We start from the raw sequence: 21,343 nt of genomic DNA on the forward strand, positions 1-21,343 counted from the left end.
ACCTCTTCATCTAAAGGAGCCCCATGGTCACTCTCACATCACCCAGTTTTCTCCACATCCCTAATTACAACCTGAAATTGCTGCACATGCGTTTGTTCTCCTGATGCTCCTCTATGGCCCCTGCCTAGCACACAAGCCCCTGTGTCAGAGGTGTTTAATGGGACACACTGTGAGCAGTATCATCTGTCCCCGGAGCAGCTCAGTCAGTGCTGCACGGGGAGGCAGGCGGGCACGCCCTTCCCACAGAGGCTTCCTCTGCAAGTCCGTCCCCCTTACACTGTGGGAAGCAAGTCACTCTGGCCCCAGCTCCACTTCCTCACCCGGTCGCAGTCCCCAGCAAAGCCGAGGCCCCTACACAACTACACGGAGGACAAGCAGCACCTTGACCTTCATGGTTACATCCTTGCCACACTGGGGATTAAGTTCTTTGGAGGGCTTTTAGCTCTTAAGGGCACTTCACCTTCAGAACTTGAGTCCTGCATTTGGTCCTCTGTTGCCTGAGAAGGAATAAACTAAATTCCAGAGTGTTTTTCTCACCAACTACAAGGTTGAGGGTAAGAAGAGAAGGCATGGCATAATGAACTGCACTATCTTTGTACATTTAGAGCTGAAGAAATTTCTTCAAGTAAATAAAACACCCAGCAAGTCCAGGCCTGGTGACTTCCTCAGTGGGCGGACTGTCATTATGTGGTTTAAGCCTTCTCAGTGTCTTGCTGGGAAAGAACCTGGCCGCTGCCCAGCCCGGCTCCCCCTTAGCTGCTCTCAGCAGGGCCCCTCATGCCCATCTCATCAAGCTTTCTTTGGAGCCTCTCTGTGGTCACGGGGCCTTGGCTGACATGGTCCCAGGACTCAGTCTCTTAAGCCACTCTCCGTTCCTACGCTCTCCAATTAAGAAGCCACTGTTTTCTAGCAAATCTTTTTCTATTGGTCTCAACATGCCTATTCATGTGTCTTCTTCTCCTTTGCTGTAACGAGTCTGTGGGGAGCTTTTTTTGCCACTGTAATTAAAAAGATGGGAGAGAATGAATCCTCAAATTCTTCTGATTCATGATTTCAGATTTCTATGCATTTGGCTTCAGTTGAATCTAAGTTTATGTTTATATGTGTTTGGAAGACTTACTATATAAAATTAATAATAAACATATTAGGTAGTTAAACTAGTTTAGAAAAGAGAGAGCACTGGAATATTAACATCAAAATACACCCAGCAGGCCTCCTCCTCAGAAATACCTCATTAGCATTACTGCATGCACTTGATAGTAAAAAAAGTGCATTACTTCAAAAGACCTCTGTATCACTCCCTCATTTACCTAGAAAGCACTCAATTTGATGCCCTCGAGAACGTGGAATGCAATGAAAACCCTCCAGCACCTTGCAACAGCCACATGCCCGTTCCTCCAAGTCCACAGACACTGCTCATCTCAGAGCTCTTAAAAATCCACACTCGGGGCCACTTGCACTTATCTTAGACACTCTGAAGGGCATGGCTACTGGGACTCTCAGCCTGCATCCACTGAAAGGGGCAGAGCAGAGCCCAGTGACAGGTCGGGTAAGGCAGGTCCGCTGTGGCACCAGGAGCGAGGTCCACGAATGAGGAGGGTGGGAAGGAGCCACACAGCTGCTGGCGCACACACCACTGCGTGGCTCAGGCACTGGAGGCTTCTCTACAGGAGGTGGCAATGTCGCTTCAGTCTGAATTGTCTCAGTCTCAGCTCTGCCTGGTGCTCCTTTGTGGTCTAATGAACAGTCTCCTTGAAATGACTTATAAGCTCAAACACGTGCTCATATGTCTAGCACCAAGGGGAAATCAGTCAGAATCAATTCTCATTCTTATGGATCATCGATCGCTCAGAAAGATAAAGCAGCCAGTCATGAAAGAGTCAGCCTCAGAAGCCAGGCTGATGCAGGGAGTGCAAACTCCTGCATTTGGAGGCTGTGAGTGACCACTGGCCAAGGTCATTGCTGAAGGAATTCAGAGCCTGGATGGGGGTGGACCGTCTACACCATTTAAGGTCCCTTCCAATTCAAAGATGCTCTGCTTCTTCCTTCAGTACCTTCTGCATCTTCTACATGCTCAGCACCCAAGGAGGTGCTGAGAGGGAGTTAAGAAGCCACGGCCCTGCCTTCAAGGACGTGGTCATCGCACTGCCAAAAGAGGACCCAGAACACCTCCACACCTACACAACGGAGAGTGCTGCCCATACTAGAGGCCCTCAGAGCTACGTCTCTGAGGACAGGGAGCCCTTCCCAGCAGACAACCCTTACAGCGAGGAGGAAAGTCAGCCAGAGAGGCTCAGAGCTGATCTGGCCACCTTCTGGGTTTCCATGGAGTGGAAAAGCTATGTGATGACCTTTGAGTTCCTGCTCACACAAACGATTCCACCTCCTCGGGGCCAGAGGAGACACTAAGGATCTAGATTCAGCCTTTGGGCCACATGTCACTTACTTTTTATGAAACTGCCTTCTAGGTAATGCTAGTGTTCTAGTTTAACACTGTCCATTCTAATAAACTATGCTTTATACTGCTTAAAACACACAGCTAAATGACAGTATATAACAGGAATCAGAGACAAGCCCTCTGTGGGGGAGCAGCGAGGGCAGGATAACATGGCCGGCTGAGAACTGTTGTGCTCCTCACATGTTTTTTTAGCACACTTGAGGTTGACTGGACTGAGCCCCTCTTTCCACTGCAGCTCTCAGTTCTCCTCTCTGGTCCTGCTCAGCATGAAGCAGAGCCCACGCATCCTTGGAGGGACAGAAAGGCCTTTAACCAGGGATGTGCCACTCGTCGGGCCTCCGTCAGGGGACTGTGACTCCAGACCTTATAAACAACTCAGGGCTCCAGTGTCTCCTGCCTGCCGGGGAGGCTGGGATGGAGGGGAGCAGGATGATGTCGATATGGTGCTTGGCTCTTTTGGGGTATTTTTTCCCCCACTTTCTGGGTCAGCTCACAGGGAGGCTATGGAGTCAGCCTGTACATAACCCAGGTGTCCAGGTTTTAGATGAAATGTAACCACCAGATGTATGGAAAAGGAATAAAAGGCAATTTTCCTCAATAATTTTGCACTTGAAAGTGAACTGAAACTCCCTGAATGTTTTATTGTACTTAGAGAAACCCAAGAACTATACTTAGCAGGTCAAATATGCTGCTCATTAAGCAGAAATAAAAGTATTCCAAAAAGTCTCCAAATTCCTACTCCTTTTCTAAAAATTCAACAACCATAAAAAGAGAACAATTTCCAAACTTCATGATTTAAATTACAAAGGGAGTAAGAAAAACATGCTTCATTCTATTTGTTTCATTTCCACTAAAATAGCATAAATACGTGTTATAGAAGTAGATGCTGCTCATTAAAACTGAATTCAAAATTGGCGAGATAACTTGATCCACAAAGGTTTGCCACTGTTCACAAGCTTACCAGGAGAAACGAAGAATATCTAAGTATTTTAACAACAACGGAAAAATTCAAGTGACTCACTTATCTTTAAGAACTTCTTAATTAAACACTTCATTCCAATGACATATACTTAAGCTCAGAAGTGCAAAATTCTCAGATGAGGCCTCCAGTCTTTGTAACTGGTATCTAACAGTCTGAAAGATACCTCACACCCTGTAGCTCCCCGCTTCAAAGACGTTGCCAACAAAATAGGTGGGTCTTACCAGAAATAAAGTATATGCCCAAATATGTCACCTGAGCACAGAAGGCCTTGGCTTCCAGGTGTCCCTGAAGGGTCAGTGTCGACACCAGGGCTGGCACACCTGCCAGGACAGGAAGTCACCTGCACCAAATCCATGTGCTGGCCTTAGGGCCTCATGGCAGATTTGCTTAAGAACCACTTTGTGATGAATGTTGAAGGCAAAGTGCAAGGCTGGGGACCCCTAAGATTTTACTAGTTAGTGGATAGGAAATCCTGCAGAATGTTAAATACAGCAGACTGCTCAAAAATAATTAAGACAAATGTCAAAATAATAATCAGTGCTACGAATGAACATTTTTTTCTCTATGGAGATAAAATTCTGGGGCCTAGCTGGAGGAGTTTTGTCTTGTTTTGTTTTGTTTTGTTTTTTAAAGAATAATGACTAAAAGTGGACAAGACCAGAAAACCTCCACTTTGCTAACTTTTCCTTAGGATTTTCAGTGAATTATGAAGAGTTAGGGATTACAGGTATCATAGGTAATATAAATCCATTCTGTTATTGCTAACTAAGGAATACCGAAACTCTGCACTGAAATACGGCCTTATGGAAAACCTTGAAGAAGGGAAAACCAACAGGGCTGGGTACTTTTCCAGGTAGTGACATACCTGTTTTCAGATGCAAAATCTCACATTCTAGGATGCTATGTAACTTGTCACAAAGCTAATTTCTAGAAGAAGTTAAAAAAAAAAGCATCAGCCAATCTGATTCTTTCTACTCTACTATGGGGAACCCATCTTTCCCTTTTATGCAAAAACATAAGCCTTGGGGAAATGTGACAAATATTCTTTTCCAAACAGTAATCAAGGTTAAAGAACTTTAAGTAAATACCAGCCCTGGAATCATGGTAGTGGACAAGAACTGAGCCTCAGTTTGGTGAATGTGCTATTAGTAAGAGTTTGGCAGCCAACTCCCATCTCCTCCTTAGAGTGGATGGAGGAGGGAGGACAGGTGAGTGCTGGCAGGTAGGGAGGTACATGGGGATGGCGGTCAGCAGCGTGGCTCAGGAAAACCTGAGCCTGCAGGGCCACTTATGGGCTGGCTCCCAGAAGCCTCTGTTTCTTCTGGTCCTACCCTGGGGCTCGAGACCCATCCTGGACCCTGGGGTCCCCACAACATGCCAGTCCCTCTAAAGTTGGCCCGAACCCCTGGTCTCTTTCTCTGACACCTTCCAAAAACAATGACTAATAAAGCTCCCCCTTCTTTTTTCTTCTGCTGAGGTTATCCTCACATGAGGGGCATCCAAGAGATCAAATAAGTGAGAATTACTTTTCTCAGTGTAATAGTCAAATAGCCAGCAGAATGGCCATCAACGGTCCCAAAGGGGAGGCTGGCTCTTTGCACCCACAATGTCCCTAACACAAATATTATATGAACATGCCATTAAAACTTGAAGAATTTCAAAATTTTACCTAATGAAACATTGATACACATGGAAAAATTCAAACACAGCCTCGTTCACTAAATATGTTTTCATAAAATTAGAACCAATGAAGTTCTTTAAATATTGCACAGAATCAGAAACAATTTGATTATTTAAGAATATGAGACAAGTCAAATGAATTATAGTACACTCCTATGACTGAATATTATGTAGGCATTAAATATTATGTTTTTAAAATATTATAACAAAACAGCCCTGGCTGGCATGGCTCAGTGGATTGAGCACTGGCCTGCAAACCAAGGGGTTGCCAGCTCGATTCCTGGCCAGGGTACATTCCTGGGTTGCAGGCCAGTTCCCCAGTGGGGGTGTGTGAGAGGCAACCACACATTGATGTTTCTCTCCTTCTCTTTCTCTCTCTTTCCCTCTGTCTAAAAATAAATAAAATCTTTAAAAAATAAAAAATTGTTATAACAAAACATAAAAATACTTTAAATATATTTTTGTAACTATGTTAGAAAAATTTAAAGAAAAATCAGAAGGAAATGTATGAAGTTAAAAATTTTTATACCTAGATAGTACTTCAGGTGATTTTTTTACTCTACAGTTTTTTGTAGTTCTAGTTTTATATAAGAGACTACATTACTCTTGTAATCATAAAAAGTCAGTAAAAGTTTTAAAATATTATTTTTAATAACAGATTTCATATTACACCAATAAACTTTAGCTGTTTTTCTCCACAATCTGTTATCATTTACTATGTCATAAAAATTACTTTTAATCTAAATTTCTAAGAATAATATACATCATTCAAGTAATTTAGAAAGATTAAACTAAAAAATGCAATAGACTTCATTAATTGAGTAGATCTCATGGTAGTGAATATATTTAATGTGTTTTAAAATCTATAAAATTAGACCTCTGGCTTCTACTTAGAAAACCGCAGGGAATGTCACTCCAAACCTAACAATAAGAAAAGCCAGTCATTGAAATCATAACTTTTCTTGAGCCCATTAGAAAGCTGGGGGTTTATGGCAACCAAGTAACCTGAACTCTAAGGAGGTACAGCTGTCCTCCCACCAGGTAAAGGTGGGACACCAGCCGTGGCCCTTCTGAGGCAGAGTAGGGAAGGAGGACGGAGCCTCCATACCAAGCAGTAAGAAAAACCCAGATAACAATGTTAGCAAACTGCTAAAGGCCAAGCATGGACTACCATAAGAGTATGGAACTCCTGGGAGCGACAGGCACTAAGGAAATTGGCATCCACTCACCGGCACTCTCCCATGACCTTGATGCCACTCATGAAGGTGATTGAGGGCTGAGCCGGAGAACTAAGAACATCTCCCCATAGTGCAGACTCAGGTGTGCACAGCCAAACAACCAGAGCAGCATCAACCCCCGGAGGAAGGGAGCAGCCACCACGCCACCCAGAAAGGTGGGCAGCCAGGCACAGAGCTTTCAACCAAAAACTACAAACTGTACAACAAAGCAAGAAAGCTCCAAATTCTCAGCCCTGCTGTCTAAAAGCAAAGCAATCAACAGAAATTTGATTTGACTCAAATTTGACTCAATGTTGGAAGTATATAATTCCACAATTACCACGTTAATGACTCTGTTGGAAAGGCGGACAGCATGCATGAACAGATGAGAAAGTTCAGCAGAGGGACGCTATAAGGAAGAGTCAATGGAATGCTAGAAATACAAAGCATGATAAAAGCAGTGACGAAGGTGTTTCCTAAGTCCATCAGAAAAACCACACTGCTGAGCAAAGAATCACTACACTTAATATGTCAACCTAAATTGCACACCCTCCCCCCAAAAAAAACACAATGAGGAAAAAGGAGTGAATAAAAGTTTTACCCACACAAAACATATTTACTGTGTCAGCCACTGGAAACATTCTAAAGCCTAAAAGTTTCCTTTCCTGGACAGAAACCAGTGCAAAATCTTAGCAAGCATTCTACAGAAGGTGAAATGATTCTAATGAAGGCACATGGTGTCTGCTTCCCAGCGTGAAGAAGACCCGAAGAGGCAGAGGGTGCAAGCCTTGGGCAGTGATGTGACTTAAATGAGGCGACAACTGTTGGTCATCACAGTGAGAACAGGAGTTCAGACCGTCATGGTTATCGAGGCAGAAACTGTATTTCACTTTTTACATTTAGACACATCAGTTAAAAGAATCCTTCATAATACTATAAAGAATAACAGCATAATATTTGATGCTCTGAGAATTTACAATGCAGGCACCTCCAACAGGGCAAAGTTGACATTATTAAATCTTAAGACCACAGACAACAGGGTGAAAACAGAAGAGTTGGTAAAAGTCTATAAAGTGTTAACTATCCTAATTTTTACAAAAGAATTAAAGACAAAGTCCTAAAATCATACCCTCCGCTTTACTAAGCCCACTACTGACCCCCGGCAACACGGTGCTGAGGACCTGGGGACGAATGTCTCCTGAGCACTCAGGAACAGGAGGAGAACACTGGGCCCATCCGTTTGCAGGTGAGCAGGTCCGGCAAAGTGAGCCATCTTTTTTTTAACACTTAAGAAGCTGGTGGATTTGTGGAAAAAAAGTAGTCAGGTCAAAAACACTGGGCACTTTTGTGCAGGAAAAATGCTCATTGTTTTACATATTCTTCACTGCCATTATTTCATTTTATAGACTATTATCTGCATTTGAAAGATAAAAAAATAATCCACCCAAAGAACCACACAAGTGTGTTTTGACCCTCAAGCTCCGCACTTACCACCAAAGGCAGCAAAACTTGACTTCAGGAGGGCTTTGTCACCTCAGGGAAGAAATGAGGCTGAATGGTTGTGGAGTCAGGTGTCTTCTCACTAACTGCACCAAAGTGATCTAGCAAGCCCAGACTTATCCATGTCACTCTGCATGCTGCACTGGCTTATGCATCCCTCGCCTCTGTTGACATTTTGGTCAATGACACAGAAGCTCTGCTTATTAAATTAATGTCACATCAAACCAAGACTAACAGATTAATATGATGAATGGCCAAAGTAAAATTCGTAATTATCTTGAGGTTGGAACTCGAGCCTGAAATCAATGGGGAAAATTGCAAAACCCTGCCTTTAGGTGTGAAACAATCCCAGAGACGCAGACTGGAGGAAACTGGCAAACACGGAGGCGTGAACAAAACCTGGGGGGTCAGTGGATTACCAGCTTGATTTGCGCCAGCACCCAGAGCGGCTCCTGAAAAGCCTAGTGAATCAGAGGTGGGATCTGTGGAAGAGAGACACTGTGAACCAGGAGGCTGCCATATTGCTAGTGTTCATACAGGATGGGCAGAGAAGGTGGTAACTTGTAGGATGAGGAATTGCAAACTAAGTTCTCAGGACTACCTGGGGAAACCATCGCGTATAGCTCGCGTACAGGACGACATGACTGCCTTTAAAAACACCACTTCCATGGAGAAGTGAGTGTGTCGCTTCAGAAAGCCGTGCACAGCCTTTGGTTAACGACAGAGAGGTGGATGCAGGTCCCCACAGGGAAGGCTGTCCCAGGTTCCAGTGTCCTGCAACGGCTGCGGGAAGTATCAGGAATGTGGCTGGTGAATGTCAGGAGCATCTTTAAGAAGACCTGGCCACTTCTTCAAGACAGGATTTTGTGATTTTCTATTGTGTAACTCAAAAAGCACTCCAGCTTTCATCCACGCGTGGGTCATCTGAGTACCTCCCGCGGCAGTGACATGCCAGTGACTGAGGTCAGAGAGCTCACTGGACAGCACCTGCCAGAGCACCTGGCATCTTGGCAGCACCTAGGTCTCCTTGGGGACACTGCCTTCATCTCCAAACCAGCGTGTCAAAGCCTTCCTGCCAAGGAACTCCGATTTCCAGCTTCTCCCCTCTCACCAGAAGCAATGCTGTATTCCTAGCTGCCCAGATTCAAAACTGCGACCCCCTTGTTGTTTCCTGCTTTTATTTTTCCCTATCTAGAAACCCAATATAGGAAGCTCTTCCTCAAGCCATCTCCATATTCCCATTCCATATTCCATTTCCACTGCAACTCTTGTCCGACCTTACCACCTCACAGCTCTGATACTGCACTAGCCCCCTAGCTTCCCATTCCTGTCAACGTCACCCCCTCCACCACCCTATTCTATATACCATGTGCCACTTACCATCATCCTCTCACTGTCCTGATGAGAAACTTTAGCAGTGTCCCCTGTGTATGATTGTGTGTGTGTGTGTGTGTGTGAGAGAGAGAGAGAGAGAGAGACAGACAGACAGACAGACAGACAGACAAAGAACATGGCTCTCTCATGTGTCTACGTGACTGTATGTGTGTGGAAGGGGGCTGTGGCCAGGGCTCCCCTCAGCTCAGGTTTAGTAGCTGCACTAGGAGGGGTAGGGAAGCATAGCCAACCCCACACAAGCACAAAGGGCATCTGGAGATCTGTGATCGGCATCCTGGGGCACACCTGGAAGGACCAGATTCCACGGGGCTGACAGAAAACTGGAGAGGACAGAGTGAGCCCAGGTGGATGGCACCACCGATCGGGCAGATTCCGTGACCACATCAGGAGGCATCCCTGGCGGACCCTCAGGAAGTTGAGGGTCCCTGGGCCTGCCCTATGAGCCAGAGGGGTTCCATGCAGACACAGGCAGACAGGCACACTGTTAGAGTGATGAAGGCTAGGCTACATAAGCTGAGTCATCTTACCTCAGCTACTCAGACTCCCAAATGTATGAAGAGAAAGAAAACGCCTCCCGTGTGAGAAGTCACAGGGTGAGCATCTGCTTCTTGCTCTGACCGTGGGGTTTAAGGATGGACTTTGGTAACAGAATAAAGCACTTTATCAAAAATAACTTTTCTTTCCTTTAAAAAGTAATTATTTGGCTACGAATACATCATTTTGTCCTCTGACTATGAGCTCAAATATCTGCAAACATGCATTGCATAACAACCCACGGGCAGGCTGCAAAATCACATCTTATTGCCTTTCATGGAAGGAGAAATGAAGCATTATGAAGACAGAATGACAAGGTTTCTCTAACCCAGAATTTCATCATCAATTCTGTGCCTATTTAAGGTAAAAACCACAGGATCTCCAGGTAAACCTTTTAGGTTCTGAGAAACCTGACTCTTAGAACCCAGAAAAAAAAAAAAGCCCTTAGGGCCCCTGGCTTTTCCAACTCCTTAATTTTATTTGAACTGGGAAAACCTCTTGTGGCCGTATCACCCAATTTATATGGTTAAGGAAGAAACAAAGGCTTCCTTCTCAAAGCCTAAGAGTTTTAAGTTGGTGCATCCTGTCTACTTGCAGGCTCCTCACTATCCAGGCATGAGAGGAGGGGGACTGTCAGGGGCCACTGTGCTGGTTTTGTAAATAAGAGGCAATCTCATTAGCACTGCACCGAAAACAAACTTGGTGGCTGCTGCCATTGCTGACTTTGGCCACTAGCCTGAAACTGAGCCCACCCTGCAGGGTCATCTGATGTCACAGTGAGTGAACTCGGGCTGCGGGGCATCACCTGTGGTCCCCTTTCTAACACCATACACTACGAGGCTTAGCCTGGCCATGGTGACTGGCCCAGTGTTAAACACAGCAGCCGGGAACTATTAGGGACCGTCCTTTGGGAAAATGGAGGATGGAGAACAAACCCAGCACTGATGCGTTGCTGATGCCCCAAGAGAAGAAGCAAACACCTCAGCCCAGGCAGAGGCCCAGGGAACAGAGTGATGCCCGGGGTCCCGAACACTGCGTGTGCTACACAGGCAAAGGAGGCTGGGAAGCAGAATTCCTACATGCTCCTTCTTGAGGGCTTTTAATTTGATGATTTCTCCATGGCATTTAGAAATGCAATGAGGACTTTCCTGTGTGTTCCCTGTTTGGCTGGTGGTTTTTCTAACAGAATGGTTCCAAAGAAAAAATGGACAGGATGCTGTTGCAGTACGGATGGCGTGGAGTCTTCCTCCCACTACTGAGCAGACCTGGGTGTTCCCGTGAGGGCTCTTCCCTTTCTCTCCTCTCCTCTCTCTCTTTCCCCCACTGTGGTCACTCCAAGCATCTCTTCCTGTCTCCCCCTCTTCCCTCCTGTGTGTCTTTCCTCTCGATCCCTTCTCTTCCCCCTCATCACCAGTGAGCTGCTAAAAGACTGTCTGTCGCTTTTCCTACTGTAAGCATGCTGGGCTTTATTTACTATTAAAAATAGGGCTGGCTGTTGGTGTTTTATCATGACCAAACAAAGCTATAAAGGTTTCTTAATTCAGCCATGACATTGCCAAAAGTCTATTTTTATTGCAAAATCTCCCCATTTCCCTAGCTTTGGGGGGTGCCAAGACCATCCAGAAAGCCCTGGGGAGGGAGCAGCTCCAAAGGATCATGGAGGTTAGGGAGGGCTCCCAGCAGAGGGAAGGAAAAGACATAAAACACTGAGACAGGATGTGAGATATAAGTCTCCCCTCGGCCTGGCCGAGTCTAGCCGGTGGCCCAGTGCTCCCCTTGGCTTCTAAGGTCACCTACAGCAGTTTGTAAACAGAGCAATTCCCATTTTCCACAGAAAACAAAGCCAAATAAAAAGGAGGGAGAAAAGGTTTTCGTCTCCTGAGAAAAACCATGGCTGTTTCTGCTACAAAACAGGGAAAACTATTCTATTGCAGGGAAAATAATACTAGGGAAAGAACATGGAGAGGAAGATGGAAGGGTTAACCTGGGGCCCAGGGAGTGCTGACACCAGTGCCCCACACAGAGGGAAGGCCCTCCCACCTGCAGAGGGCGCAGTCACCAGGACTACAGAAGTCTGAGAGGGAAGGACAGCCTTAAACTGGATCTGTTCCCCACATGAAGCCAAATCAGGGTCAAGCCCTCCTCCCGTCCAGCGGAGGTCCTGGGGAGCAGACAGGGTGCAAGGCAAGGCCAAGGGCTATGACTCACTACCTGGAGCATGATGCTGAGGTGTGGAACAGGCTTGCCAAAGGAGGGAGGCAATGAATGCAGGGATGGGGAACAGTCAGGGCTGACCACATGCTCCACAGGGACCCCCAGGAAACTATGTTGACTCTGTGACCTGCTTAAATCAGGTTCAAATCCCCGACCCAGTCCCTCTAGGCCCCCTCTGCCGGACCTGTTGCCCAATGCAGTCTTTTTGATCTCCTCCACGATGCCCCACCCCACACTCATCCCAATGCAGCCTTGGTTAATTTTCACTTTCTCAGGATAAAATCCCTTCTTCCTCCTTCCTCCAAATCCCTCCTCCAACTAGATCCCTCATGGCCCCACCTGAGAACCCAGAGATGATGATGCCAGAGCCTCACCCCACTTCCAGAACACCTCAGGTCACAGGATCAATCTGCCTCCTTGGCACAGTGTGAGGGCTTCACAGCCAAGGCATGGCGGGCAGACAAGTGCCGATATTCATGGAGGAAATTGGATAGACTTTCACAACTAAGCATTATTTCCTCCACTACAAGATGGTAAACTAATATCATACAAGGTCTGTCCAGAAAGTATGCAGCCACACAATATGAGAAATAGACACAGTTACTGAAGAAGATATAAGATACAAGAAACATTGTACATTGGACAAGGACACCTCAGTCCCCTTCAAACTAGGCACCTTGGGACCTCACAGAGTTCTCCCAATCTCCATCAGCTGCTCCATCATATTTTCCTGAACCTCACGGATGGTCTGAAATCTCTTCCCTTTCAAAGGTGATTTTAGTTTGGGGAAAAGCCAGAAGTCTCAGGGTGCCAAGTCTGGGCTGTAGGGGGCGCTGAGTCACCAGAGTGATTTGATGTTTTGCCAAAAAGTCTGCACAAGACATGATACATGAGCAGATATGTTGTCATGATGAAGCTGCCAACCACCAGTTGCCCATAGCCAGGGCCTTCTGAATCACTGAAATAGTTTCTACAGAGGAATGCTCAAGCTTAACATAAAATTTGATACAGATATATTGTTCTACTTGCTCATTTTAAATGTGACAGCCACACAGTACACATGCTTACTCAGCAGCATCTACCGCCCCCACTGACTAGTACAGTGAAGTTGTCATTGTTCACACAAGCACATTCCAGTCCACTCTCCTTCTCTCCTTGGCTGCCAGGTTACATCGGTGTCAGGCAAACCATTCTCATTATATTAACAAATGGCTGGACTCTTTCAGGGCAGACTGTGTATACCTTATATTGGTCTCAAGTGAATTAAAGGAGATAATGTTTGTAAAGCAACCTACTCTGGTGTCTGTTGCCTGGCAAATCTTTAATAAATGTTGGTTACTTTCATAACAGATGGTAGAGTTGAAAGTCAGCCTCGGAGTCTTCCATCTATACATAGGAACATGCATATGTATCTGTACAACACACAGATACGTACATCAGTAACTAAACACACATGAACATGAAATACAGCAGATCTGTACTACATCTATGGTATAATTTTTCAATTAAACACAAAACTGGAAGCTACTAAAGCATTTAAAATAGGGAAACAAAATGCATTAGAGTCATAAACACTTGTAATCTGAGTGTATTTTTAAATCCATAAAATAGGAGTCTTCATTTGTACTATGACAAGGCTGGAACCAAGCTAAAGAGGATTTCTTTCTCCAAAACCATCTCAGACAGGGTAACAGAAAGAAAGGTCTATGATACTAAAACTGAAGGAGATGTTCAAGTAAAACCTTCTCTTACCTTTGACCCAATGAGAGTGTACAGCCACTGAATAGTTTCATTGTGGTTTATCACTCCGTTCATCCCATCCACATACAACATAATCTGGCCCAAAGCTACAGAGAGAGGAGAAAAAGAAGCAAGAAGACATTATGGTTTCACATGTAAACATAATTTTCAACGATCATCATGTCAGTTGAGATTTTCATACTTTCAGTACACTGTATGTTAAGAACCAAATGGGAGGAGAATGCCTGGGCTCTGGAATTAGCAAAATCTCATTTCAGAGAGGAACGTGCTGACCACAGCAGAAGAAACAGGGGCTATTCCTGGCATCTGGAAGATGCAATTAAGGCACCGAATCCAGCGATTGCTGTTTCTCTGTGTCTTGATGTATAAGTGCATGTTTTTCCGTTTCTATATCTGTGTGCAGTCCTAGACAGGCACAGGTCCCCACGAGATGGTGTCTGGGTTGCAGCCTCCTGCTGGGGTCAAGGAGACAGATGAAGCTTCCAAACGCAACCTGTCTCGTTGGCCCACCTGTGGTCGGGTGGGTTCCAGAGGCTGGGGAACCATCCCGAACTGATACCCTCTGAATCCTTTACATAAGGGATGCATATCTATTTAAATATTGTTTGTAGTTTCTTTGAAAGATTTTCACATTTTAAAATGTCAGAAATCGTTAAAAAATACCATTTTTCAAATGCAAAGTCCTAAATTTATAGTTCAGGAAAATACAGTCACCACATATTGCCATTATTCAAAAGGAAAATCCAAGCCATGTTATTGCCTTTTTAAAAAATATATTAACTACTTTTTCAGCTCCCTAGTTTCAAAATAATTTGGACTCCAGATAATGAACAGAAGTTACAGACCCTAAACAAGCAGGCTCCCTGAAAATCATGTCTGACCTCCTGAATCTCACTTCACCCACAACTAATTGGCACAGCATTGCCATTTTTATGGTAACAGTGGAACATCACATTTTAGAAAACTGGAAGACACAGACGAGTAAAGTGAAAAGAATTCCTAGTCCCATAACGGAAGTTAATCATTCTCAATACATGAATGCATTTTTTCTCATATTCTTTTCTTAGCATTACACCCACACACAAGTTCATACAGAGGTTGTTGGAAACAGTCTGTATAAAATGGTGTTGGTTGAAAAAGTAAAACACAAAATAATGATATTAGAAAACTGTTACTATCTTACCCAACAAAAGATCAAATAACACAATCACATAATCATTCTGAAAAAATTATGCTCCTAAATATGTAAAAGCTCAAAATTTAAAAAGAATAATTAAATGTATCCTTGACACAATAAACAGCGTATTTTGGAAGTAACAGGTTCATATTCCATTTAATGGTGAGGCAATGCAGCCAGTCCTATTAAAATCAGGAAGCATTTAAAAGTGACGCCCACTGACACCAGGGTTATTTAGCACCGCTCTAGAGTTTCAGGAAAACTTAATGACATGAAAATAACAAGAGGTAGGATGGCTAGAAATGAATACACAATACTGTCACTTTTGCAAGGGATATCATAGACTCAGTAAAATATTCTTCTAGAGCATTCATAAAGAAGGGATCATGATTGTGACCACTTTCTCATCTGAATGAGAAATATGTTACACACACAGAAAATCAAACTTGGATATGAAAAGATAATACTAGACACAAGGATCCGTGACAGCAGATGTGACAAAGGTTTAAATAATGCCTTATATAAACACTTCAGACAGACTGATAAGAAAACCCTAAATGGCAACCACAGCAACCACAGCATTTCACAAGACACAACAAGCTGGTTTATAACACGCAAAGCTGTTCACCCTCATTGCAATAAAAATAATGCAACGTAAAACAACACTGAGGTGGCCTTGTTTACTTAAATTATCAGAGGTAATTTTTGAAGAAATTATTAGGCCATTAATTGCTAGTGAGGTTAAACGAGTAACTTCGTACATTACTGGTGGCAGGGGAAATTGGTACAAATCCTGTAATAAGATTATTTAGCGATGCAATTGTTTTTAAAATAGTTACTATATATTTAGTGCCTACTGTGTGCCATGCTCTGAGAGGGGACTTTACCCATGTTATTAACACAATAGCCCTACTGTGAAGTGGATGTTATTACCCCCACCTGACACAGGAAAAATCTGAGGCTCCGAGAAGCGAGGGAATGTGCCCCAAACCCATCACTGTCAAGCAGTGGGGTCCACCTCCAGCCAGGGCGAGCAGGTTCCTTTCCCAGGTCTGTCCTCACAGCCTGAAAGTCCTCTCTCCAGGCTCTTCCCCAAGTCACTGTGATTTCGGGGATCTATCCTAAGGATGTACCCTACGTTAAACAGGAACAAGGATGAAGCAGAGATACTCATTGAAGTATCCTGATCAAAATATCCTATCATAGTTCTAGAACTCAGCATACACAGTAATTTACCAAAGCCATTCCTAACCTGTGAAATGTCTATAATAAAATAAATAAAATATGGAAAATCATGAATACACATCACATAATTCAATTAAACACTAAAATCTTCATGCATAGAAGAAAGGAAAACTCATACTTTATAAGCATTACGATCGTGTATATGTTCTTTTTTTCCCTGTTTTCCACTATGAGCACCTATTACTTCTATAATAGAAAAAATAAACCAATACATAAGAAAATAAGAGTGCATAATATAAAATACTAGGTGCTTTTTACAAAGATTTTATTTAGTTATTTTTACAGAGAGGGAAGGCAGAGAGAAAGAGAGGGAGAGAAACATTGATGAGCGAGAGAAACATCATCGGTTGCCTCTCACATGCCCCCAACCAGGGACTGAACCCCCAACCAGGACTGAACCCACAACACAGGCATGTGCCCTGACTGGGAAGGGAACCAGTGACCCTTTGCTTTGCAGGATGGCACCCAACCAACTGAGCCATGGGTTAGGGCTAGGTGCCTTTTTGTTTTTAGAATGTTTTTACTAGTTCACCCCTCCCACCTCCTCTTCAGGGAGGCACTCTGAGAATTCAGCGCATCCTGCCCCATTTTCCCCTTCTCCCCTCTCTTTCCTCCTCTCCCTCCCAAAACAAGCTGGCAAATGTCCAGGGAAGGGGACTTTGCACCACCGTCCTTTTCCCATCTGAGCCCCACTGTGGTGGAAAGTGGGTACTGAGAAGAGTGGGGAAGCATGCTATAAAGTATGTGATTGTCTAACCACTCTGCAGTATACCTGGAACTACCACAGAATAACACTGAATGTAAACTGTAATTGGAAAACATTAGATTAAAAAGGACGCAAATCTGGAGGCAGATTTTAGCAGCATGTTCTAAATCATCCTAACAGCACAGGGGAAATGATACAGACTCTTCAGCCTCTGGCAGGTGCATCCCCTGAGCCCTCCCCCACCCGCCCAGGCTGAAAAGGTGAATGAAGGTCTCCATCCTAACCTCTCAGGGCCTCTGGGACTGCAGAAACCCCAGGAAGCCAAGACACTGCTACAAAACAAAGGAAGGCAAAATGAGATGTAAAAGCCAACTTGAATTTTTATGTTTTCTCTCTATGATCTGTTTCCCTCCCAGATCTATTAACTGATCACATTGCAGGAGGTCACGAGAAATTTCACATCCAGTGGAATTCAAGTTTCTGATCACACTGACTTGTGATAATATTTGGCTAAACAAAAGCTTGCCCACTAGAGCTTTCTGTTCCTAGTGCTGTAGCACTGCTTTCTGTAAAACCCACTACAGACACGAGATGGCGCTAAATAGATTCAAGTGGGTTAACATTGCTCTTCAACAGCAAAAAAAACCCCAACAATTTAAATGTGGGCTTGTGAATAAAACTGACACAGGAAAAAACAAACAAACAAAGTACATGGTCTGGGTCACAGGAGCCACGAATACTATTGACTTGCGTTTTAGAGTAGGATGAGGAGGGTGAGATGTCAGAACAGAGTGGTGGGCAACAGCCGGTCTAATGAGAAGCTGCCCAGAGCTTTTGTTGTTCTGTGGCTCGTGGAATTTACTCTGGGGTTCTTCATGAACTTTTCCATGCTTCAGTATCCTCACCTCAAAAATGAGATAGTACTGTAGTACTGTAGTCCCTGTTTTTTCAGGGGTGTTGTAGGGGCTGAGGTAGAACAATCTCTGACTCAAAGTAACTGCTCAGTAAGTGCTGGTCATGAAGACTATCTCCCGGAAGTCAAACATCAATTACCTACTGGACAGAGCACACGTTGGAAGAATCTCAAAGACACAAAGTGGGGGAATGGGCTCTCTGCCTAACCCAAAGTCATGAGAATATTTTCCTTTGCTTTCTTTTATAATTTTGATAGTATTTAGATACATGATCCATTTTGAAATAAATTTTTGTATAAATTGTAAGATTTAGATTGAGGTTCTTTATTTATATAGATGTCCACCTGATCTACCATCATCTGTTGAAGAGACTATCCTTTTTATATAAATGCTTTTGCAAATTTGCCAAAATAATCCATTGGCTATGCTTGTGTGGATCTATTTCTAGATTCTCTATGTTGCTCTATTGATCCGTCTGTCCCTTTTCCAGTCCCACACTATCTTAATTTTAAGACTTCATAGTAAGTCTTAAAATCAGGTAGCATGATTCCTAAAATCTTCCTTCCTTCCATTCCATTCAAAATTGTTTTGGCTATTCTTGTCCTTGGTCCTTTTCATGTAAATTTTGGAAGCACCTTGCTTAAATCTACAAAAAAAAAATCTTTTCTGGAAGTATTATGGGAAATGCATTAAATCTATAGATAAATTATGGGAGAATTGACCTATGTTGAATCTTCTAACCATGAACCTACCATGTCTATGAATTTAGATCTTCTGATTTTTTTCATCAGTGATTAGTCATTTTTAACTTCAGATCTTTTATATGATTTTTTGCCAAATTTGTAAGTATTTCACATTTTTGGAGCTACTGGAAATGATATTTTAAAAACTTTTCCATTCCCAATTGCTTATTACTAGCATATAGAAGTAAAATTTATTTTTGTGTGTTGACTTTCTATCCTGTAACTTTGTTAAATGTATTCATTCTAGGAGTTTTCTAGGTTTTATTTTTGTAGATTTCCTGATATTTTCCATATAGATGATAACGTTGTCTATAACAAAGAACAATTTTATTTCTTCCTTCCCAATCTACCTATATCTACCCTTCCCCTTCTCCCTCTTTGTCTTATTACACTTCTGAACATTATACTTCAGGTATAACATTCAACAGATGTGCTCAGAGTGGACACCCTTGCCTCATTCTCAATATTTAGGGGAGGCATTTAGTCTTCCCCTACTAATTATGTTAGGTGTAGGTTTTGTACATTGTCCTTTGTCAAGGTGAGGAAGTCCCCCCACCCCACCATTTCTAGTTTGCTAAGAATTTTATATATATATATAATTATATCTATATCATATATAATAAATTATATATTTAATTATATATTTATAATAAATTTAAATTTATTATATGTTTATAATATTAAATTTATCGTTATATTTATAATATAATATATTAATATTATATATTTAATTGTATATAATTTTATATATAATTACAAAATTAAATGGATGCTGAATTTTGTCAAATGCTTTTTGTATTTCAACTGATATTATGTGCCTTTTCTTCACACCATTAATGTGGTGGGTTACACAGAATGAATTTCAAGTATTATACCAGCCTTGCATTCCCTCTTGACCATGGAGCATTGTTCCTTTCTGATATTGCTGGACTTGCTAACATTCTGCTGAGGATTTTTGCATCCTGGTTCGTGAGAGAGATTGGTCTATAGTGTCCTGTCTTTGTTTCATTTCATATCATGGTAATGCTGGCCTCATAAAATGAGTTGTGGGGTATTCCTCTATCTTCTGTTTTCTGGAAGAGATTGTGTAAGATTGGCTTTATTGTGTCTTTGGTAGAATTTACCAGGAAACCATCTGGACCTGGAAATGCCTTTTTTAGAAGGTTAACTCCAAATTAAATGTATTTAATAGTCATAGTTAATATCAGTAATAGTAATAGGCCTAGTCAGGTTATCTACTTAATTTTGGTTGAGCTTAATTTTGGTAGTCTGTGGCTTTTAAGCACTTGGTCCATTTCAACTAGAGTACCATTTTATGTGCTTAGACTGATCCATAGAATTCCCCTACTATTCACTCCTACTGTGACAGAATGCCTGCGGAGTCTGTCATAATATCCCCTCTTCACTCCATGTGTTGGCAATTAGTGTCTTTTTTTTCTTTGTCGCCATTGCTTGTTATTTTCCTTTTCAAAAATTTCCTTTTTGTATCACTGATTTTCCCTGTTGTCTGTTTTCAATTTCATTATTTTCTACTCTTTATTATTTCCTTCCTTCTACTTGTTGGCTTTATTTTTCTTTTTCTATCCTAATTCCTTAAGGTGGGTGTTTATATTATTAGAGTTTTTCTCTCTAATTTAAGCATGTAATGCTACAAATTTCCCTCCATGCCTTACTGCAACCACATCCCAGAAATTGTGGTATTTTATATTTTCATTTTCATTTAGTTCAAGCTATTCTCCAATTTCCACTGAGAATTTTTCTTCAACATATGAATTATTTAGAAGTATGTTGTTTAATATCCAAGTATTTGGAGGTAATCCTGTTACCCCTCTGGTATTGAATTACAGTTTAATTCCATTATGGTGAGAAAACATGCCATTTTAATCCTTTTAAAGGCGGGTATGACCTAGGATACCAGGACATGGTCTGTCTCCGTGAGCGCCCCCAGCACACCGCTGCAGTTGGGCAGAGGGCTCTAAAGACCCGGTGGGAACGGCAGGTGGGTGGCATTGGCCACGCCCTCACAGCCTGGCTGACTTCACCTGCCAGGTTCACTGGTTCCCAAGAGGAAGTGTGTGGAAGTCTCCAACTATCACTGAGGGTTTCCTATTTCTTATTTCAGGTCTTTCAGTTTTCAACCTAGGTACTTTGAAGTTCCATAGGTTTTCTGTTTCTAAGTGAATTTAACCCTTTTATCATGATAATGTCCTTCTTTATCCCTTGCCATTTTCTTAATTCTGAAGTCTACTTTCTCTAATGTTAATACAGCCTTCTTTTGATCAGTGTTTGCATAATCATCTATTTGTGTACTCTTCTGCTTCAAAGTATCTATACACAGCATTACATGGGTTTCTTGTAGGCAGCACATAGCTGGGTCCTGCTTTGTTTGCTCATTGTGTCCATGTCTTTAATTATTGTGACTAGGCCGTTTACATTTAATATCATTATTGGTGCATTGGAATTTAGGTCTATTATTTCCAGCCTTTTACTGAGACCATTTAGTGAGTTTTTATTGTGCTTATTATATTTTTTATTTCTAAATTTTCCATTTGGTTTGTCTTTATACCTTCTATATCTTTCTTTGCTGAGATTATCTTTCCATTTATGGCAATGGTGTCACCCCTACTTCCTGAAGCATTTTTATACTAGTTGCTTTAAAGGGTTTGACAAATCTCAGTATCTGTGTCACCTTGGCACTGGGGCCTGTTGTTTTTGTCTTTTCCCATGGAAGTTGAGATTTTCCTCATTTATTGTACGTCAAGTAATTCTGGCTTATATCTTGGACTTTGAAGATGGTGTTATAAGACTCTGGATTTC

The 21,343-nt window shown here is 42.6% G+C and overlaps 1 protein-coding gene across 16 annotated transcripts in view; it reads right to left on the bottom strand.

The window, feature by feature from the left end:
- Positions 1–21,343, bottom strand: part of FHOD3 (formin homology 2 domain containing 3) — a 428,661-nt gene that overhangs the window by 162,089 nt on the left and 245,229 nt on the right. For all 16 annotated transcript variants that reach the window (XM_036009142.1, XM_036009140.1, XM_036009138.1 and 13 more), the window contains exon 6: positions 13,733–13,827. In XM_036009142.1, coding sequence (XP_035865035.1) covers positions 13,733–13,827 — 95 coding nt within the window. The remainder of the gene's footprint in view (positions 1–13,732; positions 13,828–21,343) is intronic.

This window comes from Phyllostomus discolor, chromosome 9 (assembly GCF_004126475.2).
Source record: "Phyllostomus discolor isolate MPI-MPIP mPhyDis1 chromosome 9, mPhyDis1.pri.v3, whole genome shotgun sequence".
NCBI lineage: Eukaryota > Metazoa > Chordata > Mammalia > Chiroptera > Phyllostomidae > Phyllostomus > Phyllostomus discolor.